The sequence below is a fragment of the Bison bison genome, unplaced genomic scaffold (genome assembly GCF_000754665.1).
Source record: "Bison bison bison isolate TAMUID 2011002044 unplaced genomic scaffold, Bison_UMD1.0 scf7180017864145, whole genome shotgun sequence".
Classification (NCBI taxonomy): Eukaryota; Metazoa; Chordata; class Mammalia; order Artiodactyla; family Bovidae; genus Bison; species Bison bison.
The window spans coordinates 2,572,190-2,589,602 of NW_011494717.1; the positions used below are offsets into that span (position 1 = coordinate 2,572,190).

At 36.9% G+C, this 17,413-nt stretch overlaps 1 protein-coding gene across 2 annotated transcripts in view; it reads right to left on the minus strand.

Annotated features, from left to right (window-relative positions):
- The window catches only part of WDR35 (WD repeat domain 35), a 52,070-nt gene that overhangs the window by 6,293 nt on the left and 28,364 nt on the right, over positions 1-17,413 (minus strand). Inside the window, exons 13-21 of one of the 2 annotated variants that reach the window (XM_010840520.1) lie at positions 14,944-15,013; positions 13,861-13,914; positions 11,881-11,990; positions 11,198-11,408; positions 7,058-7,138; positions 3,512-3,648; positions 2,891-3,094; positions 1,894-2,040; positions 1,160-1,292 (exon numbers count right to left, since the gene is read on the minus strand). In XM_010840520.1, coding sequence (XP_010838822.1) covers positions 1,160-1,292; positions 1,894-2,040; positions 2,891-3,094; positions 3,512-3,648; positions 7,058-7,138; positions 11,198-11,408; positions 11,881-11,990; positions 13,861-13,914; positions 14,944-15,013 — 1,147 coding nt within the window. The remainder of the gene's footprint in view (positions 1-1,159; positions 1,293-1,893; positions 2,041-2,890; positions 3,095-3,511; positions 3,649-7,057; positions 7,139-11,197; positions 11,409-11,880; positions 11,991-13,860; positions 13,915-14,943; positions 15,014-17,413) is intronic. The other variant, XM_010840521.1, reaches the window with a different exon arrangement.

Genomic DNA, 17,413 nt, shown 5'->3' on the forward strand with positions numbered 1-17,413 from the left:
ACTGGACATAGAGGCAGAGGGTACAAACTAGAAAGGATGCTAAGGCATCACCTTTTATAATATCTGTGCTTCACTGGCTCACAGCACAGATCTGATTTTCAACCAGGTTCTAAAGATACCGAACTCTTGTCTTCTTTCACTTCAGTAGCTACTTTACAGAAATGCCAAGCCCCAAAGCAAACCCCAAGCTAGTGGGTAAAAAATACCTTTAAAGGATTGATGTGATACTCAGTGTTAATCATTAACTAGAGGCTTACGGGAAATCTCACACTCACAGGGCTCTCAAATACCTCTATTAAGCAACGTTCCAAACAAGTTGGCTATTCCTCTGTTCAGGAAACTAGGCCAAAAATGGAAGAGGGGACCAGAACAAAAATGATTATGCCCATTGGGCTATACTTGCCAATTTTCAGACTATCTGGATTTTTTTTTAATTTCTTAATATCTAAATGGTCAGAGTTTTTCTCTCCCCATTAATTATGCCAGAGAAGGCAATGGCAACCCACTGCAGTGTTCTTGCCTAGAGAATCCCAGGGACGACGGAGCCTGGTAGGCTGCCGTCTATGGGGTCGCACAGAGTTGGACATGACTGACGTGACTTAGCAGCAGCAGCATTAATTATGCAACAATTAATTTAAAGAGCCCAAAGAAAAAAATTTAGAACAAAGTTACAGAGAACTCTGCCTTTAGTTTCACTCTTGTTTTAAACGTTACATTCTTTGTTGTTAATATAATCTACTAAAGTCTAGCTATCTTTTTAAACTTTTCTTATAGTAAATTTCAAACATACATACACACGAACTACTCCCCACACCCACCTCAAATCACTCTGAAGACAATCTCTGAAAACATATTTCATCTGTAAATATTTCATGTGTTCAGCTAATTTTTAAAGCAATGTTATGAAACTGACAAGCCCCACACAAGACGGTAATCATGTTAAAATAGTAGGAATATGATTGATTTTTTCCTTCTCCATTTTGAAGCATTCTGTAATACTGAAAATTGTTTTAATAACTAAAGGATCATTTCACGTCTTAGAAACTGTGAAGTTATAATTTTTAATTTTCCATATGACAAAGTACATTTCCTCACTATAACAGAAAAGCTTTATAAAGTAACCTAACAACTCCCAAAACTGAAATGTATAATATCCTACTGGAAGCAACTTGTGGTTTTCTGGAAGTGAACTGGCAAGATTCTCCAATCCCACATAATCTTCTAACATATAATAACATTCAGCTAAGCGTTCCTGGTTCCGGCCTTGTACATAATACTGAATAGCATTCAACCTACAGAAAGAAAAGAAAAACTTTTAAACTAATGTGAATCTCCTGATAAATAAGCACTTTCACCAAAAAAGTCCTTTCATTAGAATGGCAGCACTAGTATAATATTATTCTAATCATCAGCTTTAGTTATAAAATATCTTTGAAGCACATAAATTGAAAAACCAAAAAAAGACTGCATAGCATATTTTAGTTACAATATTCTTTGAATATTCTCAAGAAATACTGCTTTACTCTGACACAGTTGTATTTTCAAACATTGACATATATAAGTAAGCATACTGATCAAAATGATAGTTTCAGAATAAAAGCCAATGATTTCTGAAAATAAGCTACTGTAACAAAACAAGCAAACAAACAGTAGAAAGCTACCTAGTGCTAAAGCATACGTCTTCTGAGTTTTGAAATTCCAAAGTCTTACAATGCTCACCTGACAACTGGAAGGATCCCTTGCTCCTCCATGGTAACTAGGGCTATGTGAATTCTGCGACCTGAAGGATGGTCTTCATTTCCCTGGCATTATTTCATAGGGAAGTACTCTACACAGGCAGCTACAATTTCAAGTGCAGAATGAATGGATGGGGGGTCCAGATAGGTGACCTACCTCTTTTGTCGATCAGCAAAGTAGTCTCCGATGGCATTGTGGGCTTGCTCAAGGAGACTGTCATCCGCGTCACCTGATCCAGTTTTCAGGAGCTGGAGTACTCTAAACCAATCTCCCAACTTCAGCCGCAGGCTAATAGCCAGATCTCTACAAAAAAAAAAAAAGATATTCATTCATTCAACAAGCATTTATCAAGTGCCTGCTATGTGCTAGGTTCAATTCTCTGATACTGAGAATACACAGCAATGAAGAGACAGATAAGGTAACTCTAAACATTTTAGAAATTTAGCCTGACCAGGGAAGAGGCAATGGGGAGAACCTGCAACAGGAAAAAAGAAACACTTTTCTGCCTCTTATTCTCCTAGGCTTTCAATTTACTTGGCAAAATAATCTCTTCAATAATAATCATTTCTTTTCATCAGTTTCTTAGACATGATCAAGCTTATTTCATGTTTACATGTTTAATATTTCTTTTCAAAGCTTAAGTTGTATTATTAGCAATCTCCTGAAAGTACAAATAATAAAAACTAGATATAATGTTCACAGCTGAAATGAAGTTCATACAGTAGTTTATATAAAGAAAAATGACATATAAAGAGTAAAACTCAATCCCTAAATACCTTGGAATTACATTTCATGCTCCTTGACAACAGAAAATTAAATAATGACCTAAACCAAAACAGAGAACCTAAATAACGAGTGGTACAATAAATGATAAAGCCCCTGGTCTCTGTAGTTACATGGGTTTTTCCCCTACCAAATGAAAAAAATCTCCCATGGCCAGTCATTAACATTACGTAAAGACAGAGAAGAAAGCTGCCCCTGAATTACAAAGCATAAATTAAGGTCATGTTGAATGTCTGGGTTGGAATCCAAACTGAAGTTATTTTTTTAAAAGAAATGGTGTGATATATTTAGTCCATTTTACAATCCTCATTTGTTTAAAAAAAAAATGCAGATTCTGGGAGCAGTCCAGACCTGCACCTTCCGCACTTACCTTCTGTCCATATCCAGATACATCCTTTCCGCCTCCTCAAACCGGCCGAAGTAGGCAGCCACCTCTGCCTGCTTCATGGGCTCGCTCTGCAGGTTGCCAAGGCGCTTCACAAACTTAATGCCCTGGTAATCTTTGCAACGCACAAACGCTTGCTCTGCAGTGTGCAAATCCAATTTCTGAAGAGCTGCTTCAGCTAGCAGGCGCCTATATTAAAAAGAGAAACAGTAAAAGCCTATGGTGAACTATAGATAAACCAGTCTTGAATCAGAATTCAATTACTACACCTATTGCTTCTAGTGAAACACAGTGGGAAGTGATTATTTTAACAAATTTATAAACTTTTTTTTTTTTTTTTTTGCTGCACTGAGCTGCACGCAGAACTTCCCTGACCAAGAATCAAACCCATGGCCCTTGAAGTGGAAGTGCAGAGTCTTAACCACTGGATCACCAGGGAAGTCCTAATATTTTATTGACTATTTCCACCTCTAAATTTCTGTATTTTAAAAAGAAGAGCAAGAATGAAAGTTATTCCCACCAGGAATCTAGTATCAGAGTAGTGGACAACGGCTGAGATTTTACACTTGATACTTTATGAGGTTTCATTTATTTATTTTTAAATACCAAAGTCGGGGGTGTGGATTATCCTCGATGAACTGAGATGCATCCTCTATTCCAACCTTCTCGATCAGTGCTCGACTATCTCGCAGGGACCTGATCTCAAAGTTAATGATATAATCCTTATTTGGATATTCTGGATTCTAAAAGTAAAGATGAAAAGAGAGAAATCCAAATAGTTGCCTTTAGAGTATGTATTTCTTTCTTACAGTCTAAAAAAAAAAAAAAGGCAAATGAACAACTGCATCATATTACGAGCAAAACTGGGAAGAAAAGAAATTCCCATGTGTGGGTCTTTTGAATTTTCTGGAAAATACCCATAATCCAGCACTACAGTTACACACCCCAACTCTGAAGCTAGAGAGCCTGGAGTCAAATCATGCTTGTGCCTACTGCTAACTGGGTATCACTGGCAAGCCAGCTGATTTCTCCAGGCCTCAAATTCTTCATCTAAAAAAATGGGATGGTAATCAAATTTACCTTCTAGCATTGTGAGGATTAAATGAGATAATACCATATCGAACACTGAGCACAATGCCCAGCTGTGTTATTCACCTTATTCAGTCTCAGAACCAACCTGACACACACTTGTTTCAGACCTTTGAAGAAATATACCTGCTGACTGAACCACAGCACCTTTAATCCTCCTCTGCTGCTACTGCTGCTAAGTCACTTCAGTCGTGTCCAACTCTGTGCAACCCCAGAGACGGCAGCCCACCAGGCTCCACTGTTCCTGGGATTCTCCAGGCAAGAACACTGGAGTGGGTTGCCATTTACTTCTCCAGTGCATGAAAGTGAAAAGTGAAAGCGAAGTCGCTCAGTTGTGTCTGACTCTTCGAGACCCCGTGGACCACAGCCCACCAGGCTCCTCCATCCATGGGATTTTCCAGGCAAGAGTACTGGAGTGGGGTGCCATTGCCTTCTCCATAATCCTCTTTTAGTTGCTGAATTTCTTGTCCATCTCCCCAGCTTCTCTACTGGAGGCCAGGAACTGTCTTTACTTGTTCCCAAACAATATTTGCTGAATCCATGAACAGATGAATTTTAGGTAAATAATTTTATCTACCAAGAACCTTCCTGATCTAAATATCTATCAGGTACAGTTGTAACAACAAATAAACACCTCATAAAAAGCTGTTAATTCCCTTCCTTTCTTCTGCACTCCTTCCTCCAAGAAATTTCTCATGTTATTTCTTTTTCCTATCTTATTGACATATAATTGGCATATAACATTCTATTATTTTTAGGTGTACCACACTCATGTTATTCCTTAAAACTGTATGCTTGAAGGAAGCCACAGTTCAGATAAATATTTCCTGGGTCAACAAGGCCTCAGAGGGAACTATGATATGACAATATTCTTTTCTTTATGGCTTTGCATGTGGTAAGTCAGGCAGAGAACCAAATTGTCACAGAGAAGCTGGTTTCCCTCAGTTTAACAACCCCTACCAGTAAACCAGCCAATAGTACTGCAGTGATTCTTTAGCCTAGTACAAGATATACACAAACTGCCCAGTGTATCAAGAGTTTTAAAGTATACAGACTGAACTGAACTGAATTGAACCAGTTTAAATACGTGTTTTAAAAATTCTTCATAAGTGTCAATATAATCATTTTTAAGCATTCCAGAATTCAAGACAATCAGCAACTATGAGTCTTTCTTGAAAAATGCTGTAATGATGAAATCCAGCCAACTAAAAGATTAATCAAAATTAAGAACTCATGCACAGAGAAAATACAGAAAAAGGCTGATTAGTAGCTTTCATTTAAACAAATATAAGACAAAACACCTGGAAAAATAGGGTTAGAAAACAAAATGTAAACATTCTAAATCTTGACAAAGTAAAAATAACAATATAACTAATGAAGAAAGGCGAGAAAGAGGGAGAAAATGTAAGAACATCATCTTTTAGAGTGCACAATCAATAATATCAAACATTAAGATGTAGTTTAAAAGCAGTAGTTTTTTAATTTCACTAGTTTCTTTAGTTTTTCAGTTTTCTTTCTTAACCCAGAAAATGGCAACATTTGTGGTGGAAAAAAAAATTATCTGAAGTTCTACAATTTCTTCAGATTCACTGTCGCATTGTTTAAATTAAATTGAACACTAAAAAAGTAGATTGTACAATGATGCCACTTTTATAAAATTTTTCCTGTTTATTTCATCTATCATATCAAATCTATCTTTCCACATATTGGTTACAGTTTGCCAATGCAGGAGACCTAAGAGACACAGGTTCAACCCCTAAACCGGGAAGATCCCCCGGAGGAGGGCATGGCAACCCACTCCAGTATTCTTGCCTAGAGAAGCCCATGAACAGAGGAGCCTGGTAGGTTACAGTCCAAAGGGTCACAAAGAGGCGGACACAACTGAAGCAATTTAACATGCAATCGTTAAAATATCTAGATTACAACAGAATTTCAGACCTTCCTTTTTGATGTTTGATTGCTGAGAGCTTTTAAGCCTCACCCCAACTCCTTCCCCTTCTGCCTCACATCTGGACAAGGTGATAAGAAAGTGTTAAGTGTTCCATCCTTTGGTGCCACAGGAGTTTCAAACCACACATATCTCTACCTACTTATTGGAGCCCTCACTCTAGCCCCACCCTCTAATTACCCAAAAAACCCTAGCCTGTCTCCTTTCCTTGCTCGCAAATCAATTTTGAACCAGCTTAGGAAAGCTGTCCTTTCTCCCCGAAAAACCTCACTATGTAGGTAAGATCTTCTTACCATACACTTTTGGTATGTCTGTGGTGTTAATACTCTTGACATGCAAACAAAATTTGGGGTGGGAGCCATTCCTGCTGCTTTTGTGTGGTCATCATATACAGAAAAGACTGGATCACAATAAAAGAGTTGCAATTTACATTATCAGACTAAAATATGAAAACATGCTATCAAATGGAACATTTCTGGAAATTTAAAATCTACTATCCCAATTCCAAAAAACATACATAGTACATAGGAAAATAAACACTTTGAATAAGATGAAAGTAAACTTGCAATATATTCTCAGAGTAAAAAATTCTCAAAGACTGTTCAATGAAGGTGAAAGTAGAAGTTCAAAAATTATCTGGAATTTAGAAAGATTACTTTATAAAACCTGAAAATAAAAATGGAAGGAAGGTGGACCTCCAAACAAAAAGTTACTCAAATATTCTAGAACAAGAAAAAGACTATAAAGAAAATTATCAAATATTTCTTCAGTGTTCTCTGTTATTAACATAAAATAATGACAACTAACTACCCTTTCTGAGCTCTTGGTCCTAGCACTCCACTAACTGCTTTCTACTCATTATCTTACAAAATAACAATACTGTAAGAAAGGTCCTATTACTGTCCACATTTTATAGAGATAAAAGCAGGCTCACAAGCAGGAAAGGAAAATGAAACTTTAAAAGATGAAGGAAGCTGTCTAAAGGTTGTGTGAGTGACAGAGCAGGCTGGAACTGCAACCCACACTCCTCACCAGCACCCCATACTGCCCAGGACAAAAACGAATTCCAGTCAAGCCAACAACAGAAATGTAACTGTTTTTTTAATAAGAAGTACCTTTAATATCTCATCCAAAAGGACAGATTTAATTTCTAAATCCTCAAAGTTACAGATATATCCAGAAGTCTGAATGGGTTCCTTTAAAGACAAAAACAAATGTTACGTTTAAAAGTATAAAATTTTCCTTCTTTGACTTATCATGAGTTTAAATTTTATTATAAAAATTCTCAAAACAAAAAAGTAGAGAAAATGTCATTAACACCCACATACCTATCATATAAATATTAACAGTTTGGAGATATACGTCTGTCAATTTTTTGGCTAAAGTATTTTAAAGTAAAGTAAATCTAGAGACATCATGACTTTCACTCCTATTTCAGTATGTATCTCTAAAACATAAGGATGTTCTCTTACATAGCCATATGATGATGATCACACCTCACATAAGCAGTATTAATTCCCTAATGGGGAATACCAGCATCAGCTTCTGAATTAATCCAAAGATGGTTTATACGGTTTGATAATTCTCATTCATTCCATGTAACATTAAATTTAGTTCTTAATGAAATTTGTATCTAAGTATATATATATATGTGTGTATATATATATATATTTATATATATATATCAAAGAAGTCTCATACCATGAAAAGTATGTTCTCTGTAACATTAGCCCGAGGGTATTGTTGATAGATTCATTTCCTATATGAGATTTAATTTGCCAACATGGAAATACATGAACCTGCTATATGTCTCTTTCTTGTCCTAGTGCTATACAGGCTTGTAGAAATAAAGTAGAGCAAATGCATATTATAATGTAAAGTAGCTGTCCTAAACCCCTAGTGGAAAAAATAGGTATAAATATTATATTAAAAAAAAATAAACTCCCAATATACCTAATACCTCCAAGAACACTGCAAAAAGAATAGGATAATGTCTGATAATGAAAATAACTCAAGAATGAAATTTTTCAAAATATATGTGTAAAGTCATAAAGAAATAGAAAGTAACCTAAAATCCAAATGCAATAATGTATCAGATTTATAACTCTGAAAGTTAGTGCTTCATATATAATAGAAACTTAAAAACTATAATAATAGGAAGACACTAAAAAGATGAAAATAAGTAAATATTGAATCATACTTAGTTTGCACTTAATATGTCTAAGTTTAATACTGAGGCTCTTGCAGGCATATTATATATGTTTATTAGGTTTTAAAATATATATTTTCTTTAAAAAGTAGAAATTGATTAAAATTATATGAGAAAACTTTATAAAATCCCTACACTTCCTCAAAAAATCATATTACATAAAGGCAAATAGTATGCTTTTATGAACAGAAAGAATCGGAACAAAGTTTAACTCACAAAAAAGCACACATGGTGAAATATTCCTTATAGACTATAGGAACCTTTTAGAGGCTTTCTTTTGGTACTACATGTAAACCAAGTATACCTGTATAAAAAGGTTCATCACTAGAAAATTTTTTATTTCTAGCTGGATAATTCAACAAAGCAAGGCAGACAAAAGATAAAGTCATAAAAGATGATCTGTGGATAAAAAATAATACCAAAAACAAAGAGGACAGGAGAAACAGAAAGGTAAGGAGAGTGATCAGGCAGGATCAGGATGGCATAGGAAGACCCTTTGTCCCTTTAGGACAGAATACGATGTCCTAAAGGAGTTCTAGTAAGTCCAGTTTTGAAGAGTATGTCCTCATGTGCTAGAGGCATGGCAAGCAGGATAACTGACCAAACAGGGACCACAGCCAGCCAGTGTTCTCATGAATGAAAACAACAGCTTAGCATGGTTTATAAAGAAATTCAGTCAGTGGTTAAGTCTTTAAGAAATTCACCTACCTCTGAATCTAACAGAAAACTGAAATACTTGCCAAGCCAGACAACAAACTCCAAAAATAAATAAATAAAAGGTTGTTCTTTTGAAACTACTTAAGAAACACTTTCCACTAAGCAAAGATTTGCCCTGGTCCTGGACTCACCATGTGTGCTGCACACACATCATAAACAGCCAGGCATAATCCTCTCACTTCTCCAGGCACATGATTTCAAAATCAGTGTAAGCGGGGCCAACAATGGATAAAGGACCCTCACATTCAAAAAGTATTTCACTTCCATCCTCAAGTTTATCCCATGGTTACCTGCCAAACTTCCACACTTGTTTCTAGGAAAGGTCAAGTTTTCTTTAAACCTTTGAAAGACAGCTGGGCTTATACAGGTTAAAGGCAATGCCCTTCCTTTGAGCCACTGGTGGTGGTAACTGCTCAGTCGTGTCCGACTCTTTGTGAGCCTGCCAGGCTCCTCTGTCCTTGGAATTCTCCAGGCAAGAATACTGGAGTAGGTTGCCATTCCCTTCTCCAGGGAATCTTCTGCACCCAGGGACTGAACCTGGGTCTCCTGCATTGCAGGTGATTCTTTACCATCTGAGCCACCAGGGAAGCCCTTTGAGCCATTACTCAGGGTCTAAAAATTACAAAGATCCATAAGACACCTGGCTTCCCTGGTGGCTCAGACAGTAAAGCGTCTGTGTGAAATGCAGGAGACTCGGGTTCAATCCCTGGGTTGCAAAGATCCCCTGGAGAAGGAAATGGAACCCACTCTAGTACTCTTGCCTAGAAAATCCCATGGTAGGAGGAGGCTGGTAGGCTACAGTCCATGGGGTCATAAAAAGTCGGTCATGACTAAGTGACTTCATAAGACACCTAAAAGCTTTAACAAAGCCTTTGAGGGCAATTTACATCAGGTCATTGGCCAACCCAAAGATCCTGAGTAGGACTCAAATAAGGATATAATTTAGGATATTAAAACTGAAAATAATGAGGGATGGTATGGGGAGGGAGGAGGGAGGAGGGTTCGGGATGGGGAACACATGTATACCTGTGGCGGATTCATTTTGATATATGGCAAAAACAATACAATATTTGTAAAGTTAAAAAATAAAATAAAAATTAAAAAAAATAAATAAAAGGGCAAATAGTTTACCACTAAATAAATTATTACAGAAGATCTTCAGTAGCTCAGAGGCCCCAGCATGTAATTTTTTCCCAAGAAGGAAACTACAGGTCCAAACAAACATCCGTTACTGCCACAAAGCACGTATCAAGTCATCTCTTATTATTTCCACTGCTTCCGCTGCTGCTAAGTCACTTCAGTAGTGTCTGACTCTGTGCGACCCCATAGGCGGCAGCCCACCAGGCTCCCCGTCCCTGGGATTCTCCAGGCAAGAACACTGGAGTGGGTTGCCATTTCCTTCTCCAATGCATGAAAGTGAAAAGTGAAAGTGAAGTCGCTTAGTCGTGTCCAACTCCTAGCGACCCCCTGGACTGCAGCCCACCAGGCTCCTCCGTCCATGGAATTTGCCAGGCAAGAGTGCTGGAGTGGGGTGCCACTGCCTTCTCCAACTAGAGGAGTACAATAGGAGTACTGAAAATTTCAAATTGAAAATCCACAGATAATTCAAAAATTGTTTAAAAGATTTATCTTCTTAATTATGTTTTGTTTAGGCTACCACTCAAATTTTGAATTCCCAAACACAATAGCTAAGAATTACAGAGCAGACTGACAGGAAAATTCAGTGCCTAAAAATCAGTTGATGTGAGTCACAAGTAGAAAACAAAAAATATAACTTTAAAAATCAGTGAGAAAGGAACATTCTGACACACCAGAGAGAGGAGATTATTAGTCATCGTCCACAAGATTATCAGGATGAGAAAAGAACATGGATTACTGGCTGATAAAGTTCATGTAAATATAAATGAGACAAACGTAGGCACAGAACAGACAAAATAGAATGAAAGGGCAAAGGAATTTCACAACCACTTTTTGGTTAGGTTGCCTTAAGCAACTTTGGTAAATAAGACTACAGATTCTCTTTTTTTTTTAAACTTTGGCAAGGGAAGAAATAAAGACTATACAGTTAGTGACCATGGTTCCATCTTTTAAATAGAACAGATAAATGCTTAGAAAGTACCTTTCAGTGAAAGTAGAGAATATTTAAAAGATAAATATTAATCCCACTTAAGACCAAATATTTTTGAGTTCCACAGAAATGTTCCTATTTATTTTCAGAATTCATGCAGCCAACACTAAGAAATTTCTTGAAGAAACAAAGGAGAAATGTCCAGGTTTTGGTTTTTGGCTCATTATTTATGTACCATTAATGCTTGTTTCTTGGTTTTACCTCAGGATCCAAGTTTCTGAAAACATACATTCTTGTCTTCTCCATCACTGCAAACAAATCAGGATTATCTTTGGCCCACTTCATATCCCAGACATCTTTTCGCTCCAGTTTTAACAACTCGCCAACGACTTGCTGTCCTGTGTTGTCTGTCACTCGAGCATCCAAGTCAAAGAAGGTTAGAACTCCTAAGATGTCGATGACAGCAAGGCGGCTACAAGTAATGAAATTGGAGGAGGGGGAGAAACAGTAATCTCGCATTCATGAATATAATTACCTGTCACCATTCTTCAAAACAACTTCACCAGAACCCAGGAAGAAGGTAGAAATGGCTTTAAATAATTAACTTGAAACAAACATTTCCATTTTGCTTCCTTGAGAGAAAAAAGTATCCAAGGGACTAAAGCAACTGGTATGCAAATAACCTAAAATATTACAGTAGAATTTCTATATTTTGCCCAATTAGAGAAAAACATCTTTGCCCAATTCGAGAAAAACATATAATATATATATATATGTGTGTGTATATATATTCCTAATAAATATAATATTTAAATACAAATATAGTATAGTAAAACCACACTGGACTATACAAGTTGAACACAAACACAGGTCTTTGCATTTGTTACATAAATACAACAATCCCAGTGGATGACAGTCTACCTATGGAAAGTTTTCAGACTTACCTAGAGTTGCAATTCAAGGATAATTGGTAGGCTTGACAATTAAGGGAGTATTTTTGAATCAAACCAACGTTAGGAAGACTGTATCTCTGAAAGGTGCCAGATTCACGACTCTACAGAAAATATTTTTGATTACTAAAGCCTATTTACCATAATAACTTTAAATTACAACTACAGGTCTCTCTATATGTTCATACATTTGCTTCAAATCCAAAGTGGTAGTGTCACAGTGAATTCTCAATTCTGATACTGATCATGTTCTGAGTACATATTTACCTCCTAATTTAATTAAAACCTTTTTAAAGTGGCCAAAGATGATCTAATGTTTTTCATGTAATATCCAAGAAAAAAAAGTCAGAAACCTAGTTCTTTTTAATACACAAAGTCTTATATCAGATGGAAGACATATCTAGGGTTATTTACAATTGTCTAGGTTAATATTCAGGGTACATTGAAAGCTAACATATACAGCACCTACTGAACTAAATTTCATATACATGAAAAATAAATATAAGACCACCATACAAATACAGTTGTCACTGAAAGTCTATGTTGTCATCCTGTAGCCATCTATATGATACCAGATCGTGGCAAAAGGTGATGATCAGAAAGCAGTGATACAGTGAGTACTATTTCAATGTGTTTAAACACAGAACAGAAGGTAAGTTTCCATGCAACTCTGCAAGCCTTAAGGCTGACAAATCAACAGAGCAACAGACTGAAATCCTACCGTGCCTGGGCCATGGCAATGAGAAAAAACAGGAGGCTACCCTCAGCCCACTATTCCCTCTCCCTTTCTGCCAGGAGCAGCTGTCTCCTCTGAGCATGCTTCTGCAGAGGGCCTGTCAGGAAGACTGGGAAGGGCAAGGGACTGGTAACGAGGGCAGATATTTTTTTTAATGTGCAAAAGACAGGTACAGGCTTTAAAAGATTTAATATACTGAAGTATGCAATCAGATTTTGTTTTTGAAAAAGTAGGTCCTATGACTCTGAGTTTGAAAACGTCATGGTTTTAAAAGCTCTTTATATTTCAACAGTGGAAAGTTTTCAATGCAGAAGGTATTTTTACCACTAAAATTTTTGCTGGTATTAAAACTGTCTGAGTGTTTCTTATAGGGAGACTCTCTCATTTAGGAATTAAGTCCACTTCTATGGTTGATCTGACTTGCATTTTCTTTTTATTTTTTCCTGCAAATGTCAGAATCACAACACAACCGAAAAACGTGCTATGTAACAAAGAATATAAAAAGAAAAGACTCTCCACAGAGCTGACTGTAAGACAAACTGCTTAAAACATACACCAAATTCATTTGGTGAGAAAAATGAACACTATGTTCTTAAGATTTTCCCCCCATAAGCTTAGCTAATGTCTAAAGAATGTAACTAGAACTGGAATATACACACTCAAGGATCTATTTACATAATTCAAATTTAATGACTCTACCAGCTTGACTATATTCAGCATTTATTTCTAAAATCACTATTTTCAAATATCAGAGCTCAAGAAGAGACACTATAACATTGATACACTGATTTTATTTGAAAAATTCAGCAAAAATTTGCCACAGACTTCTTTACTTTATTGGCTAGCAAACACACTACCTCTTCATTCTAAGTCTTACGAAAACAGCTGAGCCAAAGCACTTTCTCTAGTACACAACAAAGCAGGCTACATAGAGAGGAAACTTTCCAAGACCTACTGCCACCATCCAATCTATTGCACGTTGGCCAATCTTTACAGGGCTCCTTCAACCCAGTGACAGACTCTCCCCGGCTGGCCACGAGTCTACTACTTTCACAGTTATTTTTTGCAAATGATTAACAATTTGTGAGGCAATCTTTAAAACTTTATTTCTTTTGTTGGACCTAGTAAAACTTGAGGTGCCCACAAGATGAGATTCAAATCCAAAACATATTGCTTTGCCCTGTTCTCACCACTTAAAAGATTACTGTTCATAGAATAAGTTTTTTTTAACCACTTACCACAATCAACGTCTTATCAGATGCAGTTATGGCACAAATCGGATCCCTTGTGCCCTAAAATAAATCAATGTTACTCTTTATTAAACATTTATTGAATGACTGATCTGGTATAAGGTGGTATGCAATTCACTAAGAAGAATACTTCAGCTATATATTTATTAACTTAACCACTATTTACTTACTGAGCACCTACTCTGTGACAGACATTGAAGCACTGGAGATACTTGGATGTAATCTTTGCCCTCAGGGATTACTCAAAAGTCTAGTGGGGAACACTGGACCCAGCGCCTAACAACAGTACAGTGTGATCAGAGTAGAGGTAAACATGAGAGTTACGAGAACACAGAGGGAGGAGCCTAAACTTACACCAAAATGGGAGGAGAGGCAAACACTTGAGCTTAGTCGTAAAAGATGAACGTTTAGCATGAGGACCAGCATATGCCAAAATAAAGAAGGGGTAAATGGTATGGCACTGTTACAACCTGGATGGATCTTTAAAAAGAAAAGAAAAAGCCATTCTCAAAAGGTGACATGCTATATGATTCTCTTCATAAGACATTCTCAGAGTGATAAAACTATAGAGATGGAAACAGATTAGTGATTGCCAGGGGACAAGGATGGGGGTGGAGAGTGAGTATAAAAATGAAGAAGTAGCATTAGGCAAGTTCCTTTATGGTGATAAAGTTACACAAAACTACACGTAAAAACTAGTGAAAACTGAATAAGGAATTGAGTTGTAGTCTAGTTCACCGCATCATTACCAATGTCAGTTTCCTGATTTTGATATTACACTACCATTACATAAGACGTCACCACGTGGGAAGCTGGGTAAAGCGGTTTTACGTGCTATTTTTACAACTTCCTATGAGCCTAAGATTGTGTCAAAATAAAAAATTTTTTTTAATCAAAAGAAGAAAACATAGCAGATCTAGAACAAGTTGGATCAGAATAGAAGTTTTTTAAAAAATTACTCAACTAATGTGCTATTCACTGGAAATAAATTTTTTCATGTCTCAAAATAAAATCACAGTATTTACAAATCTATGGATATTAACATTTGCTGGCACTAATAAAATCACCTACTTGAATGGCTTTACTATAATCAAGCACACCATCCAATGATCCAGAAGGAGTATCATCAACATGATAAATTCTGGAAAAAAAAAATTCAAATTTCAATGACAGTGTAAGTAAGGTTTATACTATTTCATGATCTCTAGAACAATTAAAGGATTGGATGACACCAATGAATACTGTTATTTAATATTAATGTCCTGATTATTTTAAAGAGTTCTCGACACAGCTCAACCTTATAAAGGCAGAAACTACCGACCACGTGTTTACTAGTTATGCAAGTGCCATGTTCCTGGAAGCTGGGCCAAAACTATACCTGGACATAGAATCACAGATTTCCAATGAATTTCAATAAGCCGCAAAAGATATTTTCCCTTGCTCTCCCAAGGAACATTTGTCAGGAACAACTTCTAAAGCACCAAGTGTCTCTGTTGTTTCTCCGTAATTTCCTTTTTATCGATACGCTTAATAAAAGTAAAACTTAAGTGTATTTGGGAAGCTCTCGTTAATGGGATTTTTGTTCTGAAGAAAAGAACCTTCCCCTGAGCTTCCTGTGTTATAAAGAGGCACCACCTCAGGTGTACTGTCTCTTGGATACCTTTACTGTAACACTTACTCACACCACAGTATCACAGCTAGCTTACTTGCTTTTCCCACTAGGCAGTGATTTTCCTAGAGGCAAAAACTACATCTCTAGTGCCTGCCACACACCGTCAGGCGCTCCATAACGTCTGCTGAAAAAAACATTAAAATGAATGGAGGAACAGAGATACCTCATCACTGAGTAGCTCTGAGGCCCTGTGCAAATTATTTAACTTCTCTGAGCCTCAATTTCTTTATCTGTAAAAGAAGGCTAACAATTTGCCCTTTGCAGGACTTTTGAGAGGCATAAATTAAATGATGTTTGTAAAGCACACATGTACAGAGCCTGATCCATAAAAAGGGGTTTGAGACATTGTAGCTGTAATATAATCACGGGAAATTAAGCCATTTTCTACTTTTAAAATATCATTAAATTTTATCACTGCTAAATTGAAGTCACATTTGTATTTTCATCAATATAATAAGGAGATTGAATGTTAAATAAATACAGGTGACAGAACTGCATGAAACACAGAAAGGTATACCAGTTTAGAGATAACCGTATTTCTACTTTTTAATACATTTCCATTAAGTACATACAGTTAATAACTCTACTTAGTTGTCATAAAGTAAAAGTCAAAGATTAGAATAGGAGGTCTCTCAACAGATCACCTGACCCAAATCCCTTTATTAGAACAAGTAGGGTACTACAAGAAAGGCTAATCTTGAGTCAAGGGGCTCAGAGCCAGATAGACCTGGCAGGATGTCCCATCTCTGCTTACCAGCTGGGTACCTCTGTCTGTTTCCTGTGAAACAGGAATAATATGAGTACTGACAAGATGCACCAGTATCTGGCACGCAAGAAGTAACAAGAAGTACTCAATCAATGCTGGCTCTTATCACCATCGCCAGCTGTATTTTACAGATGACGAAACTGAAGTTCAGAGATAACTGGTCCAAAGTCATTAAAACTAGCAATTATATTCCAGACAGAAATATAAGGAAATGATGCCTTCTTTATTTAAACAAAAGCCGGAATCGCTTTAGCTCATTCACGGAGGACACTCACTCCGTGGAGAGGCTAGACTTTTCTTCCCCAACCTTGTCCTAAGATCTACCTTCTCCCCACAAACTGCAGGTCTCTCATTATTACTGCTATGTCTACCACGTGCTCTCCTCAAAGAGGCCAGAAGTTATTTGCATTGAGTCTCTCAGGACTACCGAGAAGACAACACGGACTCTCTTTCAACTGTTTTGGTTTTTTTTTTCTGCTTCCACATGAATTCACATATCCAAAATACTTTTACTGGGGTTGTATCGCCTACCTTAGTACACAAATGAGTCATAAAAGGAAGGGAAGACTGCATTAAGATCTCAAGTATGTCTGAAGGAAAATGATTTGAAAAAAGCAACCTGAGATTTCTGAAAAGTCTGCTCGCTGCCCACCAACAACAACACAGGCCTGTGCCTTCATTAAGAATCATCAGGTTAAAATTACTCAACCAAATGCTTTGCTTAAAGGCTCAGGATAACAACAACAGAGCAACAGACATGGAATATCACTAACAGAGACCATGTAACTTACAAAACACAGTAAATGCACTGCAATACTTACTACAAAGAATCCCTCCATCAGGGCTCCTAATTTCTCCATGTGGTAGAGTCGTCTTTACCCCCACTTCTAAGAAATAGTTTCAACCCCCAAGCCCCTGGAATCCAGGGCAGGAGAAAGAAGGTGAGGGACCAGTTCTGCCCACCTATAGACTTTCTCCATATCTGTGTCTAAGGACCTGCCTCTCCTGTGATGATTATGACAATAGAATCATCCCACTTTCTTGGAAAAACTTCTACCACTAACCCTAGGAATGAAGTTTTGGTTAGACATTTAGATTTCAAT